Below are 27334 nucleotides of genomic sequence, written 5' to 3'. Positions count from 1 at the left end.
GATTTGAGCAGCCTGGAGACAGTTCTAACATACACCAGCTGGCTGTTATCCCCAAAGGACCATAAATTAGTTGGGGAATAGCCAGAATGCAGCAAATGCCAACCACTTTCCCCTCCCAGTCTCCAAGATGCCTTTTGCCAACCTAACATGCCCCCTGTGCTAAAGGCTTTAGGAGAAGTGGTGCAGAATCAGATATGCCAGCTTTACACCTGCTGGAGATTCCCAGGTAGTCCCCAGCAGGGTAATTAGGTTCTCTGTTCAGTTGCCAAAGGAGGCAGAGCATCTACCTCAATGTGTAGAGTGTGGCCCTTCTTGACTTTTGAGATGTTTGACCCGGAGGCTGAAGGGGTTGGATATCAATATTGTAAACTATACAATGTTTTCACAAGTTCTCAGCCCCAGCCCCATTAAAAATTGCAATCCATGTCTTTAAACACAAAAGGAAAACAGCAAATACATTCCTCCCCCACCCCTCTTCTGTCACCTCCAAAATCAAAGCAGCCAGGCTGCAAAAAATAATCTAAAAACCACTCTGTTGCCTACCCCAAGCGTCCCAAACACCACAGTCCTCTCCAACACCTGTTTGGAAAGACTGGCTTTACTGTATGCCTAGAAGTCAATAAATGTGGGCTGTCATATCAGAAGAGGAGTATTTCAAGTTGCAGGGTCTCATAGAAATGGCACTGCTTTCAGTCCATTCCATCTCTTCCCCAATCAGCCCAACATTCTCCTCTCACATGCACACATTTGTTCTCTTTCCCTCTCCTATGAGGCCACGAAGAAAGAGGCTTGGGGCTGCCAGAGCTTGGCAGTTAGCGGAAGCCACTGCAGCATGGGAACTGGGTTGTAGCTGAAAGTACTAGCCATGCCAGAGAGAGAGGAGCCACCCTGACCCATCTACCACTGGCAAAAAGTGCGCCCCAATTATCAGCTGCATGTAGAAGAATCAAAGAACAGCATTTTATTAAGGAAATCAAATGGGAAATTTTATTACAACATATACAGTTCTGAACCAGTGAGGTTACAATAATTCGACCAGTTTCTAAATTCTGACACCTCCTCAGCCAAGAACCCGTTTCCAGACTAAGCACAGGGTAGAGCTACAACATTAGTTTCAACAGTTATCTTTTTTTGTTCCTAGTCCCTTCTAGCCAATAGGAGCACAGCAAACAGAATCACAGAACTGGAAGGGACCTTGAGAGGTTATCTAGTCCGGTCCCCCGCACTCAAGGCAGGACTAAGTATTACCTAGACCGGGGGGGGGGGGGGGGGGCAGACTTTTTGGCCTGAGGGCTGCATCAGGTTTCGGAAATTGTATGGAGGGCTGGTTAGGGGAGGCTGTGCCCCCCCAAGCAGCCAGGTGTGGCTTGGCCCCTGCCCCCTATCTAGCCCCCCTGCTCTTTGCCCCATCCACCCCAGCGCTCCGTCCCCTGACCGCCCCCAGAACCCCTGACTGCCCCCATCCAACCCCTCCTCTCATTCCTGACTGCCCCCCCCCGGACCCCTGCCCCCATTCAACCCCCCTGTTCCCTGCCCTCTGACCGCCCTGACCCCTATCCACATCCCCGCCCCCTGACCACCACCCCAAACTCCCCTGCCCTCTATCCAACCCCCCGACTCCCTGCCCCCTTACTGTGCTGCCTGGAGCACTGGTAGCTGGTGGCGCTACAGCCATGCCACACAGAGCACCAGGACAGGCAGCCACTGCACAGCACAGAGCACCGGGTCAGGCCGAGCTCTGCAGCTGCACGGCCCCAGAAGCACGCTGCCCTGCCATCCAGAGCATTGCGCTGGCAGCGCAGCGAGCTGAGACTGCAGGGGAACAGCAGGGGAGGGGCCACGGGCTAGCCTCCCGGGCCAGGAGCAAAGGGGCTGGGCAGGAGGGTCCTGCCATAGTTTGCCCACCTCTGATCTAGACCATCCCTGGCAGATGTGTGTCCAACCTACTCTTAAAAATCCCCAATGATGGAGATTCCACAACCTCCCTAGGCAATTTATTCCAGTGCTTAATCACTACGACAGTTAGGAAGTTTTTCCTAAAGTCCAACCTAAACCGCTCTTGCTGCAATTTAAGCCCATTGGTTCTTGTCCTGTCCTCAGAGGTTTAGAAGAACAATTTTTCTCCCTCCTCCTTGTAAGAACCTTTTATATACTTGAAAACTTATTAGACCACTGAATGGTCTGATCCATGAACAACGAACTCACCCCAATTTTTAGTTGCTGGATCACTGTATTGGATAACATACATTTAAAACCCCACCCGATAAACAATTTAAAAAAAATTACTCTATAATTTTGGTAAAGTTACACTGCTTGAAATTTTCTTTTTCCTTTTCCCAATGCTTACTTGTGAAATATTGGCTCTAAGGGCTTATTTAGATTAGGAATACTTGCACAGGCGTAACTACAGTACCCCTGTTTTACACTGGTGCAAAATCCCCATCAGTTTAACTACATCTGTGTAGTTACACCAGTCCAGGACGGGGGGCATAATACACACAGCACAGAGTCTGTACACTTTTAGAATCTGGTAATAAAGAAGGGGGACTAGGCCGCTGAAACTAATCTGAAGTACAATATCTCAGTCTGATATCCTGCTTATTATTATAATCACAGCATTTATAGAACACATTTTTAAAGCATATTGCAAACATCAATTCATTTAATAGGGCACTAATTATTGTACACAATAAGATAAAGCAAACATAGAATAGTAGCACAGACAGGCTTGTTTGTGTTCTTCACAATACTAGAGATAAAATTGCAGCAGCGTGGGTTTTACTTATCAAACCAATGACTAGGTGCATGCAGGGCTAGAACTGGAAACCCAAACATAGTTTTTCAAGCCCTTTTGGATGAGTACTGTTACCATAATCCCTTCTGGTTTTAAATGTGTAGGATTTGTGTTCACTCAGGTACTTTACAGACAATTTTAGAGTATATAAAACATCTATTTTCATCACAGGGAAGGGAAAAGAGCTCTAGCTGCTCCATTTTCTGCTGCCTTTCAATATTTACATCTGCCTGAGCTCATTTATAATAAATTCCCATCACCAACAGACAGTTATTCAAGGAAAAGATAATCCGCTCCTCCAGTCATTCTACTTCACCATAAAGAAGCAAAAGGAGGGCACAAGCCTAATTTTTAAAAATATCTTCGGCAGGCAACTTTTAAGCCAGAGAATTTAAATGAGCAATGTGCACTGTGTCCAAGTTAATGTTTTGTGTCTTAATTTTTAGACTTTCCTTATGTTTCTATATTTAAAGAATGTGATTTTTAAACAGGTTTCAGAGTAGCAGCCGTGTTAGTCTGTATTCGCAAAAAGAAAAGGAGTACTTAGAATCATAGAATAACAGAGTTGGAAGGGACCTCTGGAGGTCATCTAGTCCAACCCCCTGCCCAGAGCAGGACCAATCCCAACTAAATCATCCCAGCCAGGACTTTGTCAAGCCTGACCTTAAAAACTTCTAAGGAAGGAGATTCCACCACCTCCCTAGGTAACGCATTCCAGTGTTTCACCACCCTCCTCGTGAAAAAGTTTTTCCTAATATCCAACCTAAACCTCCCACGCTGCAACTTGAGACCATTACTCCTTGTCCTGTCGTCTGCTATCACTGAGAATAGTCTAGATCCATCCTTTTTGGATCCACCTTTCAGGTAGTTAAAAGCAGCTATCAAATCCCCCCTCATTCTTCTCTTCCGCAGACTAAACAATGCCAGTTCCCTCAGCCTCTCCTCATAACTCATGTGTTCCAGTCCCCTAATCATTTTTGTTGCCCTTCACTGGACTCTTTCCAATTTCTCCACATCCTTCTTGTAGTGTGGGGCCCAAAACTGGACACAGTACTCCAGATGAGGCCTCACCAATGTCGAATAGAGGGGAACGATCATGTCCCTCAATCTGCTAGCAATGCCCCTACTTATACACCCCAAAATGCCATTGGCCTTCTTGGCAACAAGGGCACACTGTTGACTCATATCCAGCTGCTCATCCACTGTCATCCCTAGGTCCTTCTCTGCAGAACTGCTGCATAGCCGTTCGGTCCCTAGTCTGTAGCGGTGCATTGGATTCTTCCATCCTAAGTGCAGGACTCTGCACTTGTCCTTGTTGAACCTCATCAGATTTCTTTTGGCCCAATCCTCCAATTTGTCTAGGTCCCTCTGTATCCTATCCTACTTGTGGCACCTCATCCGATGAAGTGAGCTGTAGTTCCCAAAAGCTTATGCTCAAATAAATTTGTTAGTCTCTAAGGTGCCACAAGTACTCCTTTTCTTTAAACAGCATCAACTAACAGAATTGTAGTTTGACATTTGATTTCTTTTGTAAGCATATGGGGAAAATAAAAAGGAGGACTTGTGCGTTTATGTGGCTATGCTCTTGAGTTTTTAAAGAAAATTAAAGACCTATGCCCATGGTAAGGAAGGCTTGGTAAAACTCTTCTTGCCTCTTAAAAGTCATCCAAAAAGACGCAGGTCTTGTGGTGGGTTTTTTTTCCTGATTCTCTCCATTATTAAATCTATTTCAAATTTTGCCCAATCTCTAGTTGCAGTGTATCCCCAGACTGCACAAAATGAGATCCAAACACCTTTTCTAATTGCCACACAATGCAAGGAAAATGAATACTTTGATGTAATTAATTTTTCAGTTAACACATTGCCTATATCATCATTTTTTCCCCTCCCTCCAATGTACAGTACAGCATTGCAGTTCTAGTATGTGTACAAGCAGTTCAAAAACAGAGACACAGGCTAAGCCATCTATTAACATGTTTCCAGTTTTCATTAGTATTTGTTTCCTAACCATGCAAATATTCTGGAACTTCAGTTCAAATTCCTGAAGAACTTGGGAGATGTTTTCCCTCCCTTTCTTCAGCAAAGGCGTATCAATATTTCTTCCCCCGGGAACGTCAACTGTTAACGTCTTCCTCCTTCCTCTTGTCTAAAAATAGAAAGTGACTTTACTGCCACAATTCTCAGCCTCAGAGCTTAGATTACCAAAGAGATTCCAAATATACTGTACTGCCCTAGGACTGGCTCTGGTCTCTGTACATAACTGATGCCTAATAGTTGAAATAAGGACGTTATCAATCCTATAGTGCCTGTAACTTAACCATCCTTTAGAAATAAGGACTATTGTGCTAGCATGACAAACGGTTACCTACCTTTCGTAACTGTTGTTCTTAGAGATGTGTTGCTCATGTCCATTCCATTCTACGTGGGCAGCATATTGGTTTAGTGGTATTAGCACAGGAGAGGGAATCAGGAACTCCTGAATTCTAACCCTGACTGGGGATCCATCTGCTTTTGTGACAATGGGCAAATCATTTAATCTCTGCTTGAGTTGCTCTATCACAAGTGTACTGTGATGATTAGTTAATAGACCAAATTCTGCTCTGATATACCAGTGCAGTCCCACTGACTTCAATAAAATTGCATCAATATATCGGAGTAGAATTTGTCTTCTTGTTGTGGAATGGTTTGAAGAAGCACAGCATCATATACAGGTTTCAGAGTAACAGCTGTGTTAGTCTGTATTCGCAAAAAGAAAAGGAGTACTTGTGCACCTTAGAGACTAACCAATTTATTTGAGCATAAGCTTTCGTGAGCTACAGCTCACTTCATCGGATGCATACTGTGGAAAGTGTAAAAGATCTTTTTATACACACAAAGCATGAAAAAATACCTCCCCCCACCCCACTCTCCTGCTGGTAATAGCTTATCTAAAGTGATCACTCTCCTTACAATGTGTATGATAATCAAGTTGGGCCATTTCCAGCACAAATCCAGGTTTTCTCTCCTTGAATAGAGACTGGGAGTGGCTAAGTCATTATGCAAGGTAACCTATTTCCCCTTGTTTTTTCCTATCCCCCCCCAGACATTCTTGTTAAACCCTGGATTTGTGCTGGAAATGGCCCACCTTGATTATCATACGCATTGTAAGAGTGATCACTTTAGATAAGCTATTACCAGCAGGAGAGTGGGGTGGGGGGAGGTATTTTTTCATGCTTTGTGTGTATAAAAAGATCTTCTACACTTTCCACAGTATGCATCCGATGAAGTGAGCTGTAGCTCACGAAAGCTTATGCTCAAATAAATTGGTTAGTCTCTAAGGTGCCACAAGTACTCAGCATCATATACAGTAAGTACTAAGTATTATTTTATTAAATAGTTAGTTATGATTGTTTGCTTACTATAGGCTGGAAACAAGTCATTTTTCCACAGGAAAAAGATGAATAACAGTTCTAGAATAGAAACTGAAGCAAACATTTGATTATTCGATAACTATGGAACTAATGATGTTAAGAACATAAACTATGAGCCCAGTTCTTATCATTTTCTAAAATTTAGTAAGTCAAAATATAATTTTTACTCGTGCGTTTAAGACACTGCTGGTCACCCACTCTTTTCATATCATAGGATTGTAGTATTCAGGGCCAGTTTCACCAACTATTTTTAGTACATCTTATCAAATTTCAGATTTAATTCTTTTAGAGGTAGGAGAAAAAAGTTTTTTTACTTTTTCTTAATATACTTCTTTGGCCAAATCCTTTTATCAATCTGGCTGCTGGCCATTAGAACAGGTGCATCCAGCCCTGGGAGGCTCACAATAAGTGTAATGGATCCTCCAGTGGCTCAGCAGCTCCTATAGCCCCTGCTGCTCCACCCCCCATTGCTGGCACAGGAGATGTGGCATCTTTGAGGTACACTGTTCCCCAGTGATGGCTTTAGTCCCTTAAGGGTATTAAGAGATTGGTATAGATTAGACCACACACAGGGCTATTCTAATATATGATGGGGGAGGGGGGGGCTCACGGGGAGAATACCCACACTGCACACAGCAGCCCTAGGATCAGGAGAGTGTAAAGGTGAGGTTTATGCTGCCATTGAACACTCCCCCACCCAACCTGCACTATGCACTTTAGTCATAGATGAGAATCTGGTCCCTTTTATTTCAGAAAGACTTCTGAAAGGATGGAAGACCAGACCAAACTGTTACAGTAGTGCTGATACAGAGCTTTAAAGCAGGGACCAGTTTATTTGGCACAATGAACTTACTGTATAGCACCCTGAACAGTTACCATGCTACATAAATCAGATTTGTATTGAATATTATAAAAAAATGCTAATTAATTTTGAAAATTTTTATTTATGAAGAATCCCTTGGCAAAACCAAATCATCACAGTAGTATTCCAAAATAATCCTGAAAGACAGAAGTCTAAAATGCAGTTTATTAACAACAACTCCTGTTGCATCTGTTATTTAGGAGAGGCGATCAGAATTCATTTTTCGAAGTTTGGCAGGCAAATTATCCTCTAGTCTTGTCCCTAAGGTGAGCATACCTTGAGGCTTTTTCTGTACCTCAAGATCTCCAGTAGACTGAGTCAAAGACTCAGATTTGATTCTGAAGGCCTTCAGTTGTATCCTTTCATCACCATCTTCATTGCTGGTAACAGAACTTATCTGCTGAATTTTCAAGAGATCTCCAGTACTGCAAGCTTTCTCTACATTGCTGGAACTCATTCTCAGGACTCTTCTCTGAAGACCCTCCTTTCTGGAGCTAATTTTTTGAAATTTACTAGGAAACTTGTTTGTTTTCTCTTCTAAAATATCAATACAGTCAATTGAGCAGATGTGTTCCCTTCTGTTTCGGTTGTTACCGATAGGAGTATTCAAAGGAGATGGAAGGGACAGGCTTTCCTCCTGTTCTTTAACACTATAAGGAGGTGTGGGGACTTCAAAGGTGGCATGAAACTGAGAGTAATCCACCCGAAAAAAGCCATCCTCTAGGGACATTACTGGGAGGAATCTGTGGCCCCAAAGAACTTCATCTTCTGTGTAGGAGGTCCTAGCCTGACACGTCATTCCTACATAAACAGACAGGAACATTAACCTTATAAAATGAAAAAACAGATCAACATATGGTAGGAGGAGAATATACGGTAAGATTGCATAATAAAAATCAATCCTATTCTACATCTAACAACATTGAGATAATGTGTTGCTCCATCTGGTGACTGCCAGTTTCCTAACAGTTGAGATAGTGTTTCTAAGTACTTAGTCAGATTTGCTTATACAAATATTTGATTAACTCTGTCTTGTCATGGTACCAAACCAATTTATTTTGAATAGTGGGGAGATGTAATTACAAATAAAATAATAAAAAGGTAGGTAACATACACTTCAGGGAGTATTCTCTTACTACGGGTAATGGTGTGCTACTTTAGCTGTACTAGTGTCTGGGAAGTTCTCTTAGAAGTGGTCTGAAAGACCCATTAGTCAGCTGGCTGTGAGGGTTAAGGATTGTACTCCTGGCTTGAATTTAGAGAGTTGTCCAGCAAAGATTAAGAGTGCCGGGAACTAGAGCTAGATAAATAACTTCTTATTTCTTTAACACACTGCCCCATAGCATGCTGAGCTCCTTTCTCACCAACACACACCTAAAAACATCACTGCTGACATCATATTACAACTGTCTCTGATATTGTTACGTATGCTATATTGTAAAAGTTAAGTGAGGCAAAAAATTTCATATAAGGCACAGATTCATAGATTACTATATTTTAATGCACACTTGTAAATTGATCATGAAAACATTTTCACTCAGGCACAAAATCTATTCCAAGCTTACCCTGGTTAGGCTGATGGAAACAGCCAATACGAATTTTCCAGGAGAATAGAATTTTGAATGACTGCCTTGATACAATATTATACCACTGATTAAGAGAAATATTAGGACTAAAGACAAACTGAAAGTGTCAATATTAAAATAATACAATATGTAGACCAGTGGTTCTCAAACTTTAGCAACCCAAGGACCCCCCATTTTGATTTAAACATTTTTCGAGGACCCTCAAGCCCAAGCAGCCTCAGCCGTGCTGGACAGCCGGACCAAGCAGTCCCAGCCGTGGTTTGGGGGCACACTGCCCTGACTCCAGCCCCCACTGCAAGGAGGGGGCTCAAGGCTGGAGCAGGGGGTTGGGGCATAGGAGGGGGTTCAGGGTGATGGCTCTGGCAGGGAGTTTGGGTGCAGGAGAGGGTTCAGGGATGGGGTGCAGGAGGAAGTGCAGGCTCCGGGAAAGAGTTTGGGTTCAGGAGGGGGCTCAGGGCTGTGACAAGGGGTTGGAGTGCAGGCAGCGTTTACCTCGGGTGACTCCCCAGAAGCAGTGACATCTCCCTCTGGGTCTGCACGCTGCTGCTGCCTCCATCCGCAGTTCCCGGCCAATGGAAGCTGCGGAGCCAGCGCTCGTGGCAGGGGCAGCACGCAGAGCCCCCCGGCCTTCCCTGCACCTAGCAGCCAGAGAGACGTCTGGTCACCATACCCACTCCACCCCTTCCTCTGCCCCACCTCTTCCTGCCCCTGCCCCTGCCCCTCCTCTACCCCGCCTCTTTCTGCCCCCTCCCCCTCCCTCCTGCATGCTGCTGAACAGCTGTTTTGCAGCATGGAGGGGGATGAGTTTATCAGAGGGCCTGGTGGCCCTAGACAAGTCCAGCTCTAGGGGGTCCGCGAGTCATGACAAAGATCCCAGTTTGAGAAACACTGACAGACCATTCACTTTGTTCAAATAGCTTACCAGTAGTTTCAACAATTCCTTCAAGGATGACAACGATCTCAAACTGCTCACTTCTTAGCGATCTTTGAGAGAGACAAAAAAAGGGGCTTCTGGGGTTGATTTCATGACAGATGGTTAAAGGAGAAACTAAAAACAGCTGGTCAGCTCCAGTTCCAAATCCAACATCCAACTCACATTGATCTAATGGTAGGAATTCCCCTTCAGGTGTCTGTCGGGACTAAAGACAAAAAGATAGTTAGGCCCCCGGCAGTATATGAAGTTGTGACTGGATCTAAATGTGTATCTCTGATAACATTACTATTTAAACAGCAGTTCTTTATGTCATCATATGGAGGTACTAGCATATTACACTAGACACTCCTAGATCACTCTATATAACTGATCCGGTCATTATTTACTACTCCACCAGACTGTCATCTACAAACTTTGCTAACAGTGATTTTATATTTTCATCCAGACCATTGATAAAGATATCGATTAGCATTGGGCCTAGAACAGATCCCAGTGGGACCCCACAAGAAACAACCCAAATGAATGATGAGGTTCATTAACAATTACTTTGAGATCTACCAGTTATCAATTTTAACCCATTTAATAGGTGATACATTAGTTTTGTATATTATTTAGTTAAAAAGTCATGTGGTACTAGCTGAAAGGCCTTACAGAACTCATGTCAATTTATCAACCAAACTTGTAATCTTAAAAAAAAAAAGGTTTGACAAGACCTATTCCATAAAACCATGTTGACTGGCATTCTTCACGGCTTGCAGCCTGTATCAAGCATTTCAAGATTTTGCACAGAATTGGTATTATAGTAACTGTCCTATTGTTACACAGGTCATTTCATTTACCCTTTTTAAATATTGGCACAATATTACCTTTTTTCAATCATCTGGAACTTCTACAATATGCCAACATTTATTAAAAAAACCCAACATCAGTTGGTCAGAGTTCCTCAGCCAGTTGCTTTTCTTGAGTGCAAGTTATTTGGATCCTGCAGATTTTAAGCGTTCAGAAACTTTGCCAATCCTATTTAACATCCTCCCTAGTTACTTCTGGTTGGAAATTATTTCATTATTATTGCTATGATAGGAAGAAACTGGATAATTATTCATAACTACAGAACAAATATTTAATACACATTTCTGCCTTTGCTTTATTATTATAAGTTTACTGTCGTCATCACGAGACATCCTGTTCTTTAGATCCTTTGTTAAATCCTGGGATGAAGTCATAGCCCCACTGAAGTCAATGGAAGCTTTCACCCTATGTGATGGACTAGATGCCCAACAGGAGTTTTCCATCTTTAATTTCCACAAGTGACTACTGCATGGGCAAATTCCCTCTTCTCACCACTAATACCATAAAAAGCTAGAATGTCAGATTGTCTGGTATAGATTGGCAATTATATAACCAGCTAATTAGCTGGTGGGGTATTTCAGCTATATTAAATGTCTGTTTTAGTTCTTCAGATATTCATGTATTTTTTTTGTCTCTTTCCCTGCTAATAAGTTGTGATGTCTTCTTATCCCAAACAACAAGGCTTTCCCTCTCTTTGACAGGAATCAGTTTCTCCATGGCTGATGAGATCAATAAGAATATCAGCTGTTTGACAACTTTTAAAAACATTCTGGGTGAAGGTTAAAAGACTGACAGCACTAGTAACTAAAAGCAAACAAGAATTCTGCCCCACGGTAATCACAAGAGCCAGGACTAAGTGTGAAGGCTTAGTCAGACTACTGAAAAAAGTACTTTAACTTTTCCTGAAAGGACCTACAGTATCAAACAGTTGAGTACATAGCTTTAGTTAAGTTGGCCGGCTGCTGTTCTCTCAGGATGAGCATAAACTGGTAGCCGACATCTGATCTAATCTATCATCAAAACTAGTAAGACTGAGCATGAGCTGAATGGCTTACCATGTTTTAAAGAAAATTTCTTGAACTACTGATTTAGAAAAAAAATAGGGCTGTCAAGCGATTAAAAAAAATTGTGATTAATCGTGCTGTTAATAAAATACCATTTATTTAAATATTTTGGCTGGTTTCTACATTTTCAAATATATTGATTTCAGTTACAACACACAGTGCTCACTTTATATATTTTTTATTACAAATATTTGCACTGTAAAAAACAAAAGAAATGGTATTTTTCAATTCACTGAATACAAGTACTGTAGAGTGCAATCTGTATCATGAAAGTTGAACTTACAAATGTAGAATTATGTACAAAAACCCCCCTGCATTCAAAAATAAAATGTAAAACTTTAGAGCCTACTAGTTCACTCAGTCCTACTTCTTGTTCAGCCAATCACTCAGACAAACAAGTTTGTTTCCACTTTCAGGAGATAATGCTTCCCGCTTCTTGTTTACAATGTCACCTGAAAGTGAGAACGGGTATTCGCGTGACTCTGCTTTAGACGGCATCACAAGGTATTTACATGCCAAATGCACTAAAGATTCATATGTCCCTTCATGCTTCAACCACCATTCCACAGGACATGTGTCCATGCTGATGACGGGTTCTGCTCGATAACTATCCAGAGCAGTGCGGACCAACATGTTCATTTTCCATCATCTGAGTCTGGAGCCACCAGCAGAAGGTCGGTTTTCTTTTTTGGTGGTTCAGGTTCTGTAATTTCGGCATTGGAGTGTTGCTCTTTTAAGACTTCTGAAAGCATGCTCCACACCTTGTCCTTCTCAGATTTTGGATGACACTTCAGATTCTTAAACCTTGGGTCGAGTGCTGTAGCTATCTTTAGAAATCTCACATTGGTACTGTGATGTTCCCCTCTGGTGTTATCTGGGCCGGTGATTTGCTAGGCCTCTCCAATCCTTGACTCTGAGAGCCAGCCTTACTCTGCTCTGCTGTGAGAGCCCCCACTCCTGGACTGTTCACACACAGCTTCTGGCATGTAAGCTGCTCCCAGCTACTTGCAAGCGAATGACACTAGCCAATATCTCCAGTCCCAAACACAACCCTGGGAACCTCCATCTTGCAGTGTCCAGTTATGCCTGCTGGATGCTGCAAGCTTATATGAGTTCATCAATTTAACAAAGAAATTGATATGTGCCAGGCTTTTTCTCCCAAAGGGAGCAAACTAAATGTACTGCTTCAGGTAGAACAAACAGATTTATTAATTATAAAGGTAGATTTAAGTGATTATAAGTCAAAGCATAACAAGTGAGATTTGGTCAAATGAAATAAAAGCAAAATGCATTCTAAGCTGATCTTAACACTTTCAGTATCCTTAAAAACTTAGATGCTGCTCACCACAGGTTGGCTGGTTACTTTTCAGTCAGGCTCTCCCCTTTGATCAGGGTTTCAGGCGCTTGGTGGTGGTGTCTGTAGATGAAGGTGGAAGAGAGAGCATGGCAAAATGTCTCTCCCTTTTATCATGTCCTTTCTTTCCTCTTGGCTTTTCCCCCTCCTTCAGAGTGAGGTGAGCATTACCTCACTGCAGTCCCAAACTGCCCAAAAGAAGGGGATGACAACCTCTCTGAGGGTCTAACAGATTCTTTGATTGCTGCCTAAGCCAGTGTCTATTGTTCCTATGAGGCTGGGCTTGTCCCATCCATATGCTGATGAGGTTTGAACTGCCTCTCTGTTCTCAGAGAGTTTTTGCATGGGCTTGCTTTAAGCCATGAGGATACATTTTCAGCCTCATAACTATACACATGAAATTATAACCTATAAGCTTACTATAACATCACTATAACAGCCATACTCAGTGCATTATGAGCCTTTTGAAGACACCCAACATGACAAACTTTGCATTGGATACCACACAATCATTTTATAAAGATGAACATGCGGGTGTAGGGTGTCCCCCTGAGGTACAGGGCATCACAGGTACCTTTTTTGTGTTTTGTCAGATCTGCAGTGAAAGTGTTCTTAAAACGAACAACAGGTACTGAGTCATCATCCGAGACTGCTGTAACGTGGAATATATGGCAGAATGTGAGTAAAACAGAGCAGAAGACATACAATTCTCCCCCAAGGAGTTCAGTCACAAATTTAATTAATGCATTTTTTTTTTTAAATGAGCATCACCAGCATGGAAGCATGTCCTCTGGAATGGTGTCCAAAGCATGAATGGGCATACAAATGTTTAGCATATCTGGCACATAAATACCTTGCAATGCCTGTTATAAAACTGCCATGAGAACACCTGTTCTCACTTCCAGGTGACATTGTAAATAAGAAGCGGGCAGCATTATCTCCCATACATGTACACAAACTTGTTTGTCTTAGCAATTGACTGAACAAGAAGTAGGAATGAGTGGACTTGTAGGCACTAAAGTTTTACTTTTTTTTTTTTTTTTTGAAGTTATGTAACAAATGCTACATTTGTAAGCTGCACTTTCATGATAAAGAGATTGCACTACAGTACCTGTATGATGTGAATTGAAAAATGCTATTTCTTTTATCATTTTTACAGTGCATATATTTGTAATAAATATAAAATGAGCAAGGTACACTTTGTAGTCTGTGTTGTAATTGTTGTATATCAATCTATTTGAAAATGTAGAAAAACATCCAAAATATTTAACAAATTTCAATTGGTATTCTATTGTTTAACAGTGCCATTAAAACTGCAGTTAATTGTGATTAATTTTTAGAGTTAATCACGTGAGTTAACTGCAATTAATTGACAACCCTAGAAAAATCATCATCTTAAAATTCTGAGTTATCAACTAAACTTCATCCAAGTGAGTTTTATGCCAGTTGAAACAATGACTTGAAAAATTAGCTGGATCATACAATTTAATGCAAAATAAATAGATACCATATTTAAAAGTGTAGAGATCATATTTTCACACTTTAACACCAAACAGGTTTATAAAAAATAAGAATGGTCTCAAATGGTCTCCATCCATCTCACCCAAGTCCCAAGTTTTCTTCAAGTTTGGAAAAAGGTTAATAAAGTCTCACTTTAGGTTGTGGAATTTCTATCACTGGAGGTTTTTAAGAGCAGGTTAGATAAACATCTGTCAGGGAAGGTCTGGATAATACTTAGTCCTGCCTCAGTGCAGAGGGCTGGACTAGATGATCTATCAAGGTCCCTTCCAGTCCTACATTTCTATCGTCTATGATTTTAATTAAACTTTGCCTTCTGTAACAATTGTCTGTCTGTAACTCTACCCATAAGAGTGAAGAACCACCACAGAGGTCATGGGACTGTAAATCAGCAGTAACATGAGAGAGACAAGGCCAGATTATGGATTATAAAGACAGAAGGAACCATTATGATCATCTATGTCTGACCTCCTGCATAACACAGGCCATAAGTCTTCCCTTAATTCTTATTTGAACTAGAGTATGTATTCTTTAGAAAAATATCCCACTCTTAATTTTAAAATTTCAAGTGATGGAGAATCCACACAACCTTTGTAAATTGTTCTACTGGTTTATGACCCTCTCTGTTAAAAATGTGCCTCATTTCTAGTCTGATTTAGTCTAGCGTCATCTTCCAGCCTTTGGATCTTATTATACCTTTGTCTGCTAGATTGAAGAGCCCTCTTATCTACACAGGGAACAGAAATTTAACTGAGCAAGTTAACCTCCTCTTTGTTAAGCTAAACAGACAGAACTCCTTGATTCTTTTGCCGTTAGACATGTTTTCAATTGGTTTTTCTCTGAAGCATGCCCCAGTTTATCAACATCCTTCCTGTGTAGACCAGAACTGGACACAGTATTCCAGGAGAGGTCACAGAAGTGCCAAATATAGAGGAAATATAACCTCCCTACTCGATTGTCTCCTATTAATACATCCAAGTATTGCATTACTGCTTTTGGCCACAGTCTCTCACAGGGAGCTCATGTTCAGTTGATTATCCAGCAGCTACTAAAGTTAGACATTTTTAAATTAGCAGTTCTGGATAACTTGCTATCAAGAGTCTTAAAAGAGCTGACTGAGCTTGCTGGACCATTAATGTTGATTTTCAGTAACTCCTGGTACACCAAAGAAGTTCCAGAAGACAGGAAGAAAGGTACTGTTGTACCAATATTTTAAAAGAGTGAATGGGCCAACCAAGCTAATTATAGGTCTATCAGGCAGACACTTCTCACAAGCAAGATAATGAAGCAGCTGATACAGGACTCAATAAAAAATTAAAGGAGGGTAATATAATAAATGCCAATCAACATAGGTTTACGGAAAATAGATCCTGTCAAATGGACTTGATTTTTTTTTTTTATGAGATGACAAATTTGGTTGATAAAGGTATTAGTGTTGATGTAATATACTTAGACTTCTGTAAGGCAGGTGACTTGGTACCACACATCATTTAGCTTAAAAAACTAGAATAATATAAAATTAACGTGGCACACATTAAATGGATTAAAAACTGGCTAACTGATAGGTCTCAAGATCACCATTGAGCAAGTGTGTTTCTAATGGGGTCCTGTGGGGATCAGTTTTTGGCCCTATGCTATTTAACATTTTTATCAATGACCAGGATGAAAACATAAAATCACTGATAAAGTTTTCAGATGGCACAAATATTGGGGGAATGATAAATAATTAAGAGGACAGGTCTCTGATACAGAGTGATCTGAACCGCTTGGTAAGCGGGGTGCAGGCAAACTATGTGTTTTAATATGGCCAAATAAGTCATACATCTAGGAACAAAGACTATAGGCCATACTTAGAAAATGAGGGACTCCTTCCTGGGAAGTAGTTACTTTTAAAAAGATTTGGGGGTCATGGTGCATCATCAGCTGAACATGAGTTCCCAGAGTGATGCTGTAGCAAAAAGGGCTATTGCAATCCTTGGATGTATTGCCAGAGGAGTATTGAGTAGGAGTAGGGAGATTACATTACTTCTGTATTTGGCACTGGTGCAACCGCTATTGGAATACTGAATTCTGGTCTCCACAATTCAAAAAAGATGTTGATACATTGGATAGAGTTCAGAGAAGAGCCATTAGAATGATTAAAGGATTATAAAACCTGCTTTACAGTGAAAGACTTGAGGATCTCAGTCTCTTTAGCTTAACAGAGAAAAGGGTAAGAGGTGACTTGATCATAGTCTATAAGTACCTACATGGGGAAGAAATATTCGATAATGGGCTCTTCAATCCAGCAGACAAACGTATAACAAGATCCAGTGGTTTGAAGTTGAAGCTAGACAAATTCAAGACTAGAAATAAGATGTAAATTTTTACTACTGAGGGTACTTAACCACTGGAACAACTTACCAAAGGTTCTGGTGGATTCTCCATCACTTGCAAGTTTTAAATCAAAACTGGATTTTGTTTTAAAAAGATATGGTCTAGTTGAAAGAGGAATTTCTGAGGGGAAGTTCTATGGCCTGTGTTATACAGGAGATAAGACTATGTGATCACAATGGTCCCTTCTGGCCTTGGAATCTATGAAACTGACTTGAATGTCTTGTAACAGGGCTTCTTCTCCGCCTCGGTGGGTCCCGTGCTTTCTTCTAGCAGTGGGTCAGGATAGTGTCTCATCTCTCAGAATTCCCCCCCCAGTTTATAGTGGGTGGGGAAATTCAGTCTCCAAGCACCCCTCCTGTTTCTGGTCCTGCTAGGCCCTTACTGCTTTACTGGGGCTTCTGGCCTCCTCGGTGGACATCCAGTGAGAGGAAAAGGGGGTGGGAGGTGGGGCCCAGTCCCGCCCTCTACTCCAGGTCCCAACAAGTAGCCACCTCATGCTGCCAGTTCCCAGGGTTACTTCCCTGGGTTACTTCCCCACTCCCCTTGTCTTATTGTCCCCACTTTGCTTGGGTGGGGTTCCTCTCGACCCTCCTGCCAGGGGAGGGAGTTCCCCTAGTCTCTGGTAGCCCTTACAGGTGTGGCAGCACCACACCAAATGCACGGCTCAGTCTCTCCCCTTCTGGCAGGGTCCTTTTCTTCAGATCTTTAGACCTGGAAGGGTCCTTAGCTCCTGTTTAGGGTAGGGTTTCTCCCCAATCTCTATGCCTGCTGGGTTCTCCCCTGGTCCTTGTCAGCTTCCACACCGCTCTCCAACAGCTCGCCTCTGCTCTCAACGCCCATCACCCACACTGACTGGCTGGGGGATTCTGGCAGCTTAATTGGGTCCAGGTGTCCTAATTAACCTGAAGTAACCCCTGCTTAGTTACCAGGGGAAGAGGGACCTGCTTATCCTGAGGCTAATATACCTTCCTTCCTGCACTCTCCTGTAGCCGTCTGTCCTGACCCTGTCACAATCTGAAAAAGTGCAAGCTGAAACAAACTGACTTGGTTTTTGTAACCCTCTTTTGTATATGTTTGACGGGGCGTACCAGCCTTTGGGGCCCCCTACTGAACTCCTCCCCATGAAACAGTTCTCTATGAGAAAAAGAGCAGCCATATTGGGAACCAGTGAGATCTGGTTAGGGTGACCAGATGTCCAGATTTTTGGGTCTCTCTTATATAGCCTCCTATTACCCCCCACCCCAGTCCCGATTTTTCACATTTCCTGTCTGGTCACCCTAGATCTGGTTCTCCAGCCACCAGAAGGGCTGGAGACCAGCAACAGTCAATCCAGGCCCAGAAGGCCAAAATAAAAGGATCTGTTTGCTGTCAGTGTCAGCAAGGCAGCTCCTGGCTGGAGCCAGAGATGCAAGGAAGGACATTGCTGAGGTCACAGCCAGAGGAGCCAGCAGAGCCAGTGCCCATTACTGGCCACAGTTGGGGGCAGGAGTTCAAGATTCAATTTCAGAGAGGGAATTTCATCCAGAAGGGCGAGAAACAATTTTGGTTATAACTGGCCTAAAGGGCAAGGAACTGCTTCTATTTTGAGTCTGTTATACCCTGGAAGGCTTTTGAACTGTGACACCTGGCTGGAAGGCTGAGCTACAGAAGACTCACAGAGGCTGACTGACAGCATGCAGAGGGTGCTGGGAGCTGCAGAGAGCAGCAACACCATGCTAGCATGTAAAGTGGTGCTCAAAAAGGTGACTGCAACCCATCACAATACAGTTGTCTACAATTCACTCCAAAGCTGATTCTGGCATCTCTATTGCAACATTATACTATTCAGCAATGTTGCTAGGCAGCTTCACATACCACAGATGAGTAATCAGCCACCATTATATGATGGCACTTTTGTAATCTGAGTGCTCTGGGACAAACAGCACACATCCAATAAAATATCACACTTTAGATAGACATACCTTTTTAAAACAGCAAAGCCTTCAGAACTCCTGTCCCTCACTGAAACTGTGTGTGGAAACATTGTGTTCATTGGCTAAATATGGGTCCCCTTAAAAGTATAAAAGTGTGATAAAGGATATCTCTCAGCATTGCTTAACTCTGATAGAATTAAAGCTCCATCTAATCTTGTGCAAGAGAAGTGAAGCAAGATCAGCTGTCAGCATGACTGGACAAAGCACAATTGGAAGAGCACAAATTGCAAGAAACACAGGACCTTCTTGGTAACTGAGTCATTTTCTGGTATGATAAGAGTGTAATGTGGCACTAAGGATGTGAGTAAACTCACCATCTTGGAGTGTCCATAAATTATGAGTGATATATTATACATGTATCACTCCACCAGTGTAAAGCTGCCCAAAAGCTGACTTACTAGCCACAAGAGGGTCCCCCAGCACATGGGGGACCTCAGATGGTGCAGAGCCACTGCAGGGTCCATGCCAACCCTCCACCCACCCCACAACTGGAGCGGGGGGTATGGCTTGGGATAAGAGTGTGACCTAGGTGCTTGTGTGCCCCAGCTGCCATCTGGAGCAAGGGATAGCTGGAAAACTTAAAGATACCTTCAGGCTACTCTTAAACATATGTTAGGAGACTCATGAAGTGCTCAGCCAGGATAGTATGGAGGGGAACACAAAGGACTGCTAAGCACTCTTTCTTCAGAATTGCATCAAGCACACTTTAGCTGCAGTTGAGGATCTGGGCCCTTATCAGCCTACTAGCATAGTCTGACAACAACATAATTCCAGAATTTTCTGCTTTTGGAGGTTGCCAGACACAATGATGCACACTGAGTTTGGAATCAACGCAGGTACCTACAATGCATATATTACCTAATAGCTGCTAAACCCTGACTTTACAATGGACAGCTACACTTAGACTTCTTTGGACTGTAAACTTTGCTCCAATTACATGTTTTACTTTCACATTGCAGAATCATAGAAACATAGGGATGGAAGGGACCTCAAGAAGTCATCAAGCCCAACCCCCTGCTCTGATGCAGGACCAAGTAAATCTGGACTGTCCCAGACAGGTGTTTATCCAACCTGTTTCTAAAAGCCTCCAATGATGGGGATTCCACAATCTCCCTTGGAAGCTGGTTCCAGAGCCTAATTACTCTTATAGTTAGAAAGTTTTTCATAAGGTCAAACCTAAAATTGCTTGCTGCAGATTATGCCCATTACTTCTTGTCCCACCTTCAATAGACATGGAGAACAATTGATCACCATCCTCTTTGGAACAGCCCTTAACATATTTGAAAACTGTTAACAGGTTCCACCCTACCACCCAGTCTTTTTCCAAGACTAAACATGCCCCCTTTTTAAAAACTTTTCCTCATAGGTCAAGTTTACTAAAACTTTTTTCTAATTTGTCCACATCTTTCGAAAGTGTGGCCCCCAGAACTGGACACTGTACTCCGGCTGAGGCCTCAAGTGCCAAGTACAGCAAGACAGTTACCTCCCATGTCTTACATATGACACTCCTGTTAATACACACCAGAATTATATTAGTTTTCACAACTGCATCCCATTGTTAATTCATATTCAGTTTGTGATCCACTATAAAACCCCAGATTCTTTTCAAAAGTACTACCACCTAGTCAGTTATTCACCATTTTGTAGTTGTGCATTTGATTTTTTTCTTCCTAAATGAAGTACTTTGCACTTGTTTACTGAATTTCATCTTGTTGAATTCAGACCAATTCTTCAATTTGTCAAGGTAGTTTTGAATTTTAATCCTGTCCTCCAAAGTGCTTTCAACCCCTCCCAGCTTGGTGTCATGTACGTATTCTGTAAGCATACTCTTCACTCCATTATTCATTAATTCATTATTCACTCCATTAATGAAAATATTGACTAATACTGGACCTAGGACTGACCCCTGCGGCACCCCTCTAGATACAGCCTCCCAGTTTGGCAATGAACCACTTATAGCTGTTCTTTGAGTAAGGTCTCTCAAACAGTTGTGCACCCACCTTATAATAATTTAATCTAGATCACATTTCCTTTGTTTGCATATGAGTTTGTCATGTGGTACTATGTCAAAAAGCTTACTAAAATCATGATATATAACACCTACTGCTCCCCCATCCACTATTTTGATGATCAAATTGCCTGCAGCAATTTTCCTTCTTTTATTTGGCCAAACTAGTTCCCTCAAATGATAGTAGAAATGCTGGGTGGAACAGTAAGTTTGTCGTCTTTTATCTCCTGTCAAATTAATGGTGTAAAACATGCTTACTGTAGCTGGTATTCATAGAAAAGTACTGGCTCATCTTTTAGTTGGAATCAAGAGATTTTACCCCCTCAATAATGCTTAGTTTTATACTGGTTTACTGATAAAACCATCCTAAAGGAATCCACTAGGCTAGTAAACCAGTCAAAGGAGGAAATTAGGCTGGTTTGGCATGATTTGTTATTCACAAATTCATGCTGACTATTTCTTAGAACCCTATTATCCTCTAAGTGCTTACAAACTGATTGTTTAGTAATTTGTTCCAATATCTTTCCAAGTCCAGGTATCAAAATTAGGCTGATTGGTCTATAATTCCCGGGGTCCTCTTTGTTCCCCTTTTTAAAAACAGGTACAATGTTTGCTCTTCTCTAGTCCTTTGGGACCTCACCCATCCTTCAGGAGTGCTCAAAGATAATTGCTAAGAGTTCTGAGATTGCTTCAGCTAATTCCCTAAGTATCGTAGGATTAATCTAATCAGGCCCTGACAACTTGAATACATCTAATTTATCTAAATATTCTTTAACTTGTTCTTACCCTATTTTGGCTTGCATTCCTTTCTCCTTGTTAATATTAATTTTGTAAAGACTGAAGCAAAATAGGCATCAAACACCTCAGCCTTCTTAATGTTGTCAGTTATTAGCTCTCCTTCCCCACTAAGTGGAGGACTTACACTTTCTTTTGTCTTTCTCTTGCTCCTAATATATGTAAAGATCCCCTTATTACCACCTTTTATGTCCCTTGCTAGGTGCAACTCATTTTATGCCTTAGCCTCTCTGATTTTGTCCCTACACACTTGTGCTATTCTTTTGTACTCCTCCTCAGCAATTTGTCCATATCTCCACTTTTTGTAGGATTCTTTACTGATCATCAGGTCACTAAAGAGCTCCTAATGGAGCCATATTGGCCTCTTAACATTCTTCCTATCTTTCCTTCGCATCAGGATAGTTTGGAGTTGTGCCTTTAATATTGTCTCCCTAAGAAACCGCTAGCTCTCTTGAACACCCTTTCCCCTTAGATTGTCTTCCCATGGGATCTTACCTACCATTTCTCTGAGATTGTTAAAGTCTGGTATTTTTAAGTCAATTGTCCTCTTGTTCCTTCCTTTCCTTAGAATCATTAAATCAATCATTGCCACTCCATTTTCCGCTGCTCTACTCTTCACCTTCTCCTCATCCCATCCCATCTCTTCTCTCCCTTCTTCTGTTAATACCATTTCCTACCACTTCCCCTGCAAAATAAATAAATAAATCCTCTGAAAAAATAAGCAACGCTAGCCTTCATCCCTGCCATTTACAGGTAGGCTGTATCCCTTCCCAAATAACCAGTCTGTATTTTTTTAATTTTTTAGACTCTGAACTCTTTGGCACAGGGACCCTGTTCTTACTCTGTATGGCACCCAGTACAATGGGATCCCATCCCAATAAATAAAACTGTCTGCAATGCAGACTGTTTCCATAATACAATTTCTTGTTTTAAATATACAGATTTAATCAAAATATAATTTGCATAATGTTTGTCAACAGGAATCATGGGAATCCCTTTTTCTGTAAAAGGAATTGCAGATGGATGGATGTAAGCAAGGAAGCTCTCTCATACTTAGGCTTGGAAGGATTGGATTTTTATCAATAAATGGCCATAAATGTCATTTCAGTGAACACACAAAATGATGAAAAAATATTTCCATAAATTGTCATAGAAATTTATAGATAAGCAAAGCAAGAAAAATGCTGCTTGAGAATTTATTAGAGTCCCACCTTACTGTATACAACATGTTGTAATGAATGTTGCAAAAAGCACACATTTACAGCTCTGCTAAAACAGCCAGCTTATAAAGCTTTAACTTTTTGAATCTCAGTGTCTGGCATTAAATAATTGTCTGAGCTACCACTAACTTCCTACAACTGTGAAAATTTAGATACTAATAGAAAAAATGCTTAAAATGAACAATATCATCAATAAAAATGGTAAAGAGACAAAACTTAAATTCTATCAAGTCTACACCAGCAATGCTTAGAAGTCAGGAGATTTCCAGTTGGTGTCAAGCCCCTGCTACTGTAGCTTGGACTGTAAAACAGTTGGACATAAAGTTCCAAAGAAAGTTTCCTAAACACTGTTTCCTAACAACTATATTCAGACCTTTGACTGAATTCGCAGAATAAATTCATTTATCTGGATTTAAGTGCAGAGTGCTTTGAAATGGCACAAACATAGAAATCTGCCTTTTTTGTTGATATATAAATTGCCAGTCTGTGTGCCAAACTACAGGATTTGTCCAAAGATGAGTTTGATTCAAAGGTTTCTTGAGGGCGGAAGATCAGGAGACTGCTGAATCCAATGTTACCATAGACTAGGGTCTAGTTAATATAATACTCCCCCTTGGTTACTAACTACTACCCCATCCAAAAATTCCACATTTTGATAATCAAACTGCATGCAGCAATTTTCCTTCTTTTATTTGGCCAAACTAGTTAGCAAATTCCCTCAAATGATAACAGAAATGCGGGATGGAACAGTAAGTTTTTTGTCTTTTATCTCCTGTCAAATTAATGGTATAAAACATGCTTACTGTAGCTGGTATTCATAGAAGAGTACTAGTTCATCTTTTAGTTGGAATCAAGAGATTTCACCCCTCAATAATGCTTAGTTTTGTACTGGTTTACTGATAAAATCATCCTAAAGGAGTCTCTTTGTGAATTTCAGCATAACTTTAAAAATGGAAAATCCCATCTAACTCATCTGCAGAAATTGTTAGTCTCTGCTCTTTAGAGATGGACTCTTTCTTTAGTGTTTTATCCTTCCATGTTATTCTTGTGTTTTAAGAAGACACTGTTACATGAGAAAACAGAACAAAGCTTGCCAATGTGCAAATCTCTAACAGTGATAGGAAAATCCTTACAGGATGGGTCAAAAAAACAGGCTAACTCTCTTAAAGAAACTTGCATCCAAGTGTAAAGCAGAGAAGCTTTGGGGTTTATTCTCTGTAATGGTTCATATTACTTCTATGATTAATACTATGAATATCAGTTTTTAATCATTTTTATATTTCCAAACACCTGCAAGTAACAAATAGTACATTTCTGGGGATCACCCAGTAAGGGGTTCTGTCAGCACCTGCTTTGAAGCTTTGGATGCCTTAATGCTGTGCTGTTATGGATTAGAGTTCTGACACCAGTAGCCAGCCTACAAGTTTAAAATCTCAACCCTGGCTTCCACCTACCCTTTTATTTCTTGCAGGGTGACCTCACTAACCCTTCTGATCCCAAGCCCCCCCAAATCAGTTTCCCTGATTTCTTAACTACCAGATATTCAGACTTTTGCCCTCTAGTTTGTCATGCCCCAAAGAGTAAAACCTGAACCCAGTTCGCAGTTCACTTAGGGACACATATTCCACACAGTTTGCATACCAGAGACTTGCTTGGGATAAAAAAAACAAAACAAAAAAAATTTAATAGAAAAGAAATCATAGATTCAAAGATGAAATAGTAAGGAAAAGCGAACACATACAAGTTACACAGAACATAAACAAAGACAAAATCTCAGGCTTTACATTTCTATATTAGCTAAATTTCCTTTTCTAATACACCTTTCCTATTGCCTCTGAACAGTTTCCAAGCATGCTCTATGTCCTAGATGGCATCCAATCTTTCAGGGACAGCACCCTTGCTTAAATGCTGGCCTTCAGTTTCTGGATACATTTCACTTTTAACAGGACCTTAATGGTCCAGTATTGTCTTTCCCTAGGTTGTAGGATGCTAGGTGCTTGCACTTAGTTTTGTGAAAACAACTAGCCTGGGCCCTACCTGATTATTTCATTCCCTGTTGTGAGATGAAACTGCAGTTGCATCCTAGTTACAATTACAGTGTTTTACAAGTGACCTGTACGCATCTCCTAATGACTCCCAAGTACAGATCATTACAAGCTCTCATAAAAAAGACCCCTTACTTTACAAACTCAGTAACATTGTACACGATCTCTGCAGGTTCAGCCCTGCTGTTCACCCATAGGGTATCTGGACCTGTTTGTCACAATTTCGGAGTGGTAATTGAGTAGCTGCTGATTAATGTCTTCCTTACTAAGCTACTTTATTTCTCAGTCAGTTTCACAACATACAGCTGAAAAGAGAAGTGCTCCCTGGAAGGTTCTATAAAGTTGCACTGGTTTGTATTTCTGACTTAAAAAAACAAAACAAAAACAAAAACCACCACCACTGAAGGCACCAGGATGCAAATGTCCCCTCTCTCAATTTCTTGGGCCAAAATAAGGTTTTCATCCTTCCCTCAGACTTCCATTTTCAACTCCTCTCATATTCAACTCTCTCACTCATTTTCTGAGCACCCTGAAAAAGATTCCCACTTAGCTGCTTCAGAGTGCTCTACAGGTGCTACATCCTTCTCCCTGGCCCACCAAACAAACAGCCTCAGAGACTAGTGAACAGAACCGAGTTTCCAGCTGCATAAATCGCTGGCGTTGGAGGGAAGATGTAAGTGTCACCGCCCAGGTGAAAATCCGGCACAATCCCAAAGGGGCAAAGAACGTAAGGGGGGCGGTCACCCACTGGGTTTTGCCTTACTGTAAAGCTAAGTGTCACTGGAGGATGGTTAAAGGGTTAACCCACTGAGAATCAGACAGGCTGCCCGGTCCCATCCATTGTACAAACCTCTGAGGCAAAGCTCGAAGGACAGAGCAGGCCTGTGGCACGGGTCTGATAAAGTCACTGCTGCCTCTAACTGCTGGAGAAGTCTCCTGTGATTTAACCCTCTGGAGACTCTTTTCCAGTCCAGTCCCCATCCAGGATAACTCGTCGCCAAAGCCATCCCCGCTCCCCGGCCCCTGTGCCCCCCGGCTCACCTTGATGAGCTTGCAGCGGATCTGAGCGGAGACCATGTGGCTGTTGCGCAGGTTGCCCACTCGGAACATGAGGCACAGCCTGCCGTCCCGCTGGGATATGACGGCGGCCCGGCTGAACATGAGGGTTTCGGCTCGCTTCTTGGGCTGGGACATCTTGATGAACATGCAGCCGATGAGGAAGGCGTCCACGATGGAGCCGAGCAGGGACTGGAAGAGGAAGAGCACGATGCCCTCGGGGCAGCGCTCGGTGATGTAGCGGTGCCCGTAGCCGATGGTGGCCTCGGTCTCGATGAAGAAGAGGAAGGCGGAGGGGAAGTTGTACACGTTGGCCACGCAGGGGTAGTAGCTCTGGTCGTGGGCGCGGTGCAGGTCGCCCCGCAGGTAGGCGATGCCCCACCACATGGAGGCCATGACCAGCCAGGCCACCGTGTAAGTCAGCAGGAAGATGAGCAGGTTCCAGCGCCACTTGAGGTCCACCAGCGTGGTGAAGAGGTCGGAGAGGTAGCGGCTGCTCTCGCCGCCCAGGTTCCCGTGCTGCACGTTGCAGCGCCCGTTCTTGTCCACGAAGCGCTGCCGCTTCCTGCGGGCGCTGCCCCGGGCGGAGCCCACTGCCTGGTACTCGTCCCAGAGGTGTCTGCGCACTGCCGACATGCCGCGCCGAGGGCCGGAGACCCGGGGGCGGGCCGGCGGATAGCTCCCCGGCTAGACAGGCCCTTTGTCTGGGGCGCCCCGCGCAGGGCTGCCTGCAGCAGCGGAGTCCGGGAGCGCAGGGATCTCTCCCCTGCGGGGGGCGAACGGTGCCCGCCGGGGGTCCGCCTTTTCTTTGTCCGGTACGCCTCGGAGCCGGGCTCCGCTCCCTGAGCGCCCCACCTTCCCGGGAGCGCTGCCTCCCGTCGGCGCTGCAGCCCAGGAGCGGAGCAGAGAGAGGCTCAGCCCGCGCGGCCGAGGCTCGGCAGGTTGTGGAGTCCGCAGGAAAGTGGCTGAGATGTGAACGTTGGGGGCGGGGAAGGGCTGTCACCCCCCTCCCTACCCGTGTCTGATCTGCGCCCCCCAAGCCTCTGCACCTATCAGCGAGCGCAGCTCCTGCTGTCTGATCACCTGGGGAGGAGGCACGTCCAGATTCATGAAGCCACGGACCGGGGAAGAGAGCTACCCAGCTGCAGAGAATCCGGAGTAGGGCTGAGCCGGGGCTTCCCCTCACGCTGGTTATCAGAGGGGTGGGGGAAGTGAAGAATTTCTGATCCCCCACCCGGTCTGACTCTCCGGGATTTATTCTGCGGGGTGTGAATCCATTCTAGTTGGGATGGAGGAACAGGCTGTGCCAGAGACGCAGGGTACAAGCCAATCTGGCGGCGAAACCCACACTAAGGGGCGATTTTTTGCTATCACATATAGTAGAAAACACGGCAAACATAAGAATAAGCGCCAGGGACACAGCTTAGCCTTTCCTGCTCTTACTGTAGTCAGAGCGCTAACTCGCGACGCTGGCATCCAAATCTGCCTTT

General features: G+C 42.8%; 2 protein-coding genes across 7 annotated transcripts in view; one reads left to right on the top strand and one right to left on the bottom strand.

Annotated features, from left to right (window-relative positions):
* Nucleotides 1-27334, top strand: part of MPP3 (MAGUK p55 scaffold protein 3) — a 114066-nt gene that overhangs the window by 10396 nt on the left and 76336 nt on the right. The gene's annotated exons all lie outside the window — the stretch shown is intronic.
* Nucleotides 1634-27086, bottom strand: LOC125626891 (G protein-activated inward rectifier potassium channel 1-like). Of its 4 annotated transcripts, XM_048830435.2 has the most exons (4): nucleotides 25830-27085; nucleotides 9575-9791; nucleotides 7343-7867; nucleotides 1634-4940 (listed from the first exon to the last, which is right to left on the bottom strand). In XM_048830435.2, the coding sequence occupies exons 1-4, from the start codon at nucleotides 26478-26480 to the stop codon at nucleotides 4909-4911; spliced, it is 1425 nt and encodes a 474-aa protein (XP_048686392.1). In that variant the 5' UTR covers nucleotides 26481-27085; the 3' UTR covers nucleotides 1634-4908. The 4 variants fall into 4 exon arrangements, with proteins under 4 accessions (XP_048686392.1, XP_048686393.1, XP_048686391.1 ...); XM_048830436.2 differs by lacking the exon at nucleotides 7343-7867 and having other exon boundaries at nucleotides 25830-27086; XM_048830434.2 differs by lacking the exon at nucleotides 1634-4940 and having other exon boundaries at nucleotides 6038-7867; nucleotides 25830-27084.

This window comes from Caretta caretta, chromosome 27 (assembly GCF_965140235.1).
Source record: "Caretta caretta isolate rCarCar2 chromosome 27, rCarCar1.hap1, whole genome shotgun sequence".
In the NCBI taxonomy this organism is placed as follows: Eukaryota; Metazoa; Chordata; order Testudines; family Cheloniidae; genus Caretta; species Caretta caretta.
The sequence above is the reverse complement of the archived record's forward strand: the minus strand, read 5'-3'. Positions and strand labels throughout refer to the sequence as shown.

What these genes read in the sequence shown, in the direction of transcription:
- LOC125626891 (XM_048830434.2), bottom strand. Translation starts at nt 26,480, where the DNA reads ATGTCGGCAGTGCGCAGACACCTCTGGGACGAGTACCAGGCAGTGGGC. An exon ending in TCCGCTGCAAGCTCATCAAG is followed by an intron (nt 9,792 to 25,829) that starts GTGAGCCGGGGG and finishes TTTTGTCTTTAG; the next exon opens with TCCCGACAGACACCTGAAGG. An exon ending in AGGAATTGTTGAAACTACTG is followed by an intron (nt 7,868 to 9,574) that starts GTAAGCTATTTG and finishes CTGTTTATGTAG; the next exon opens with GAATGACGTGTCAGGCTAGG.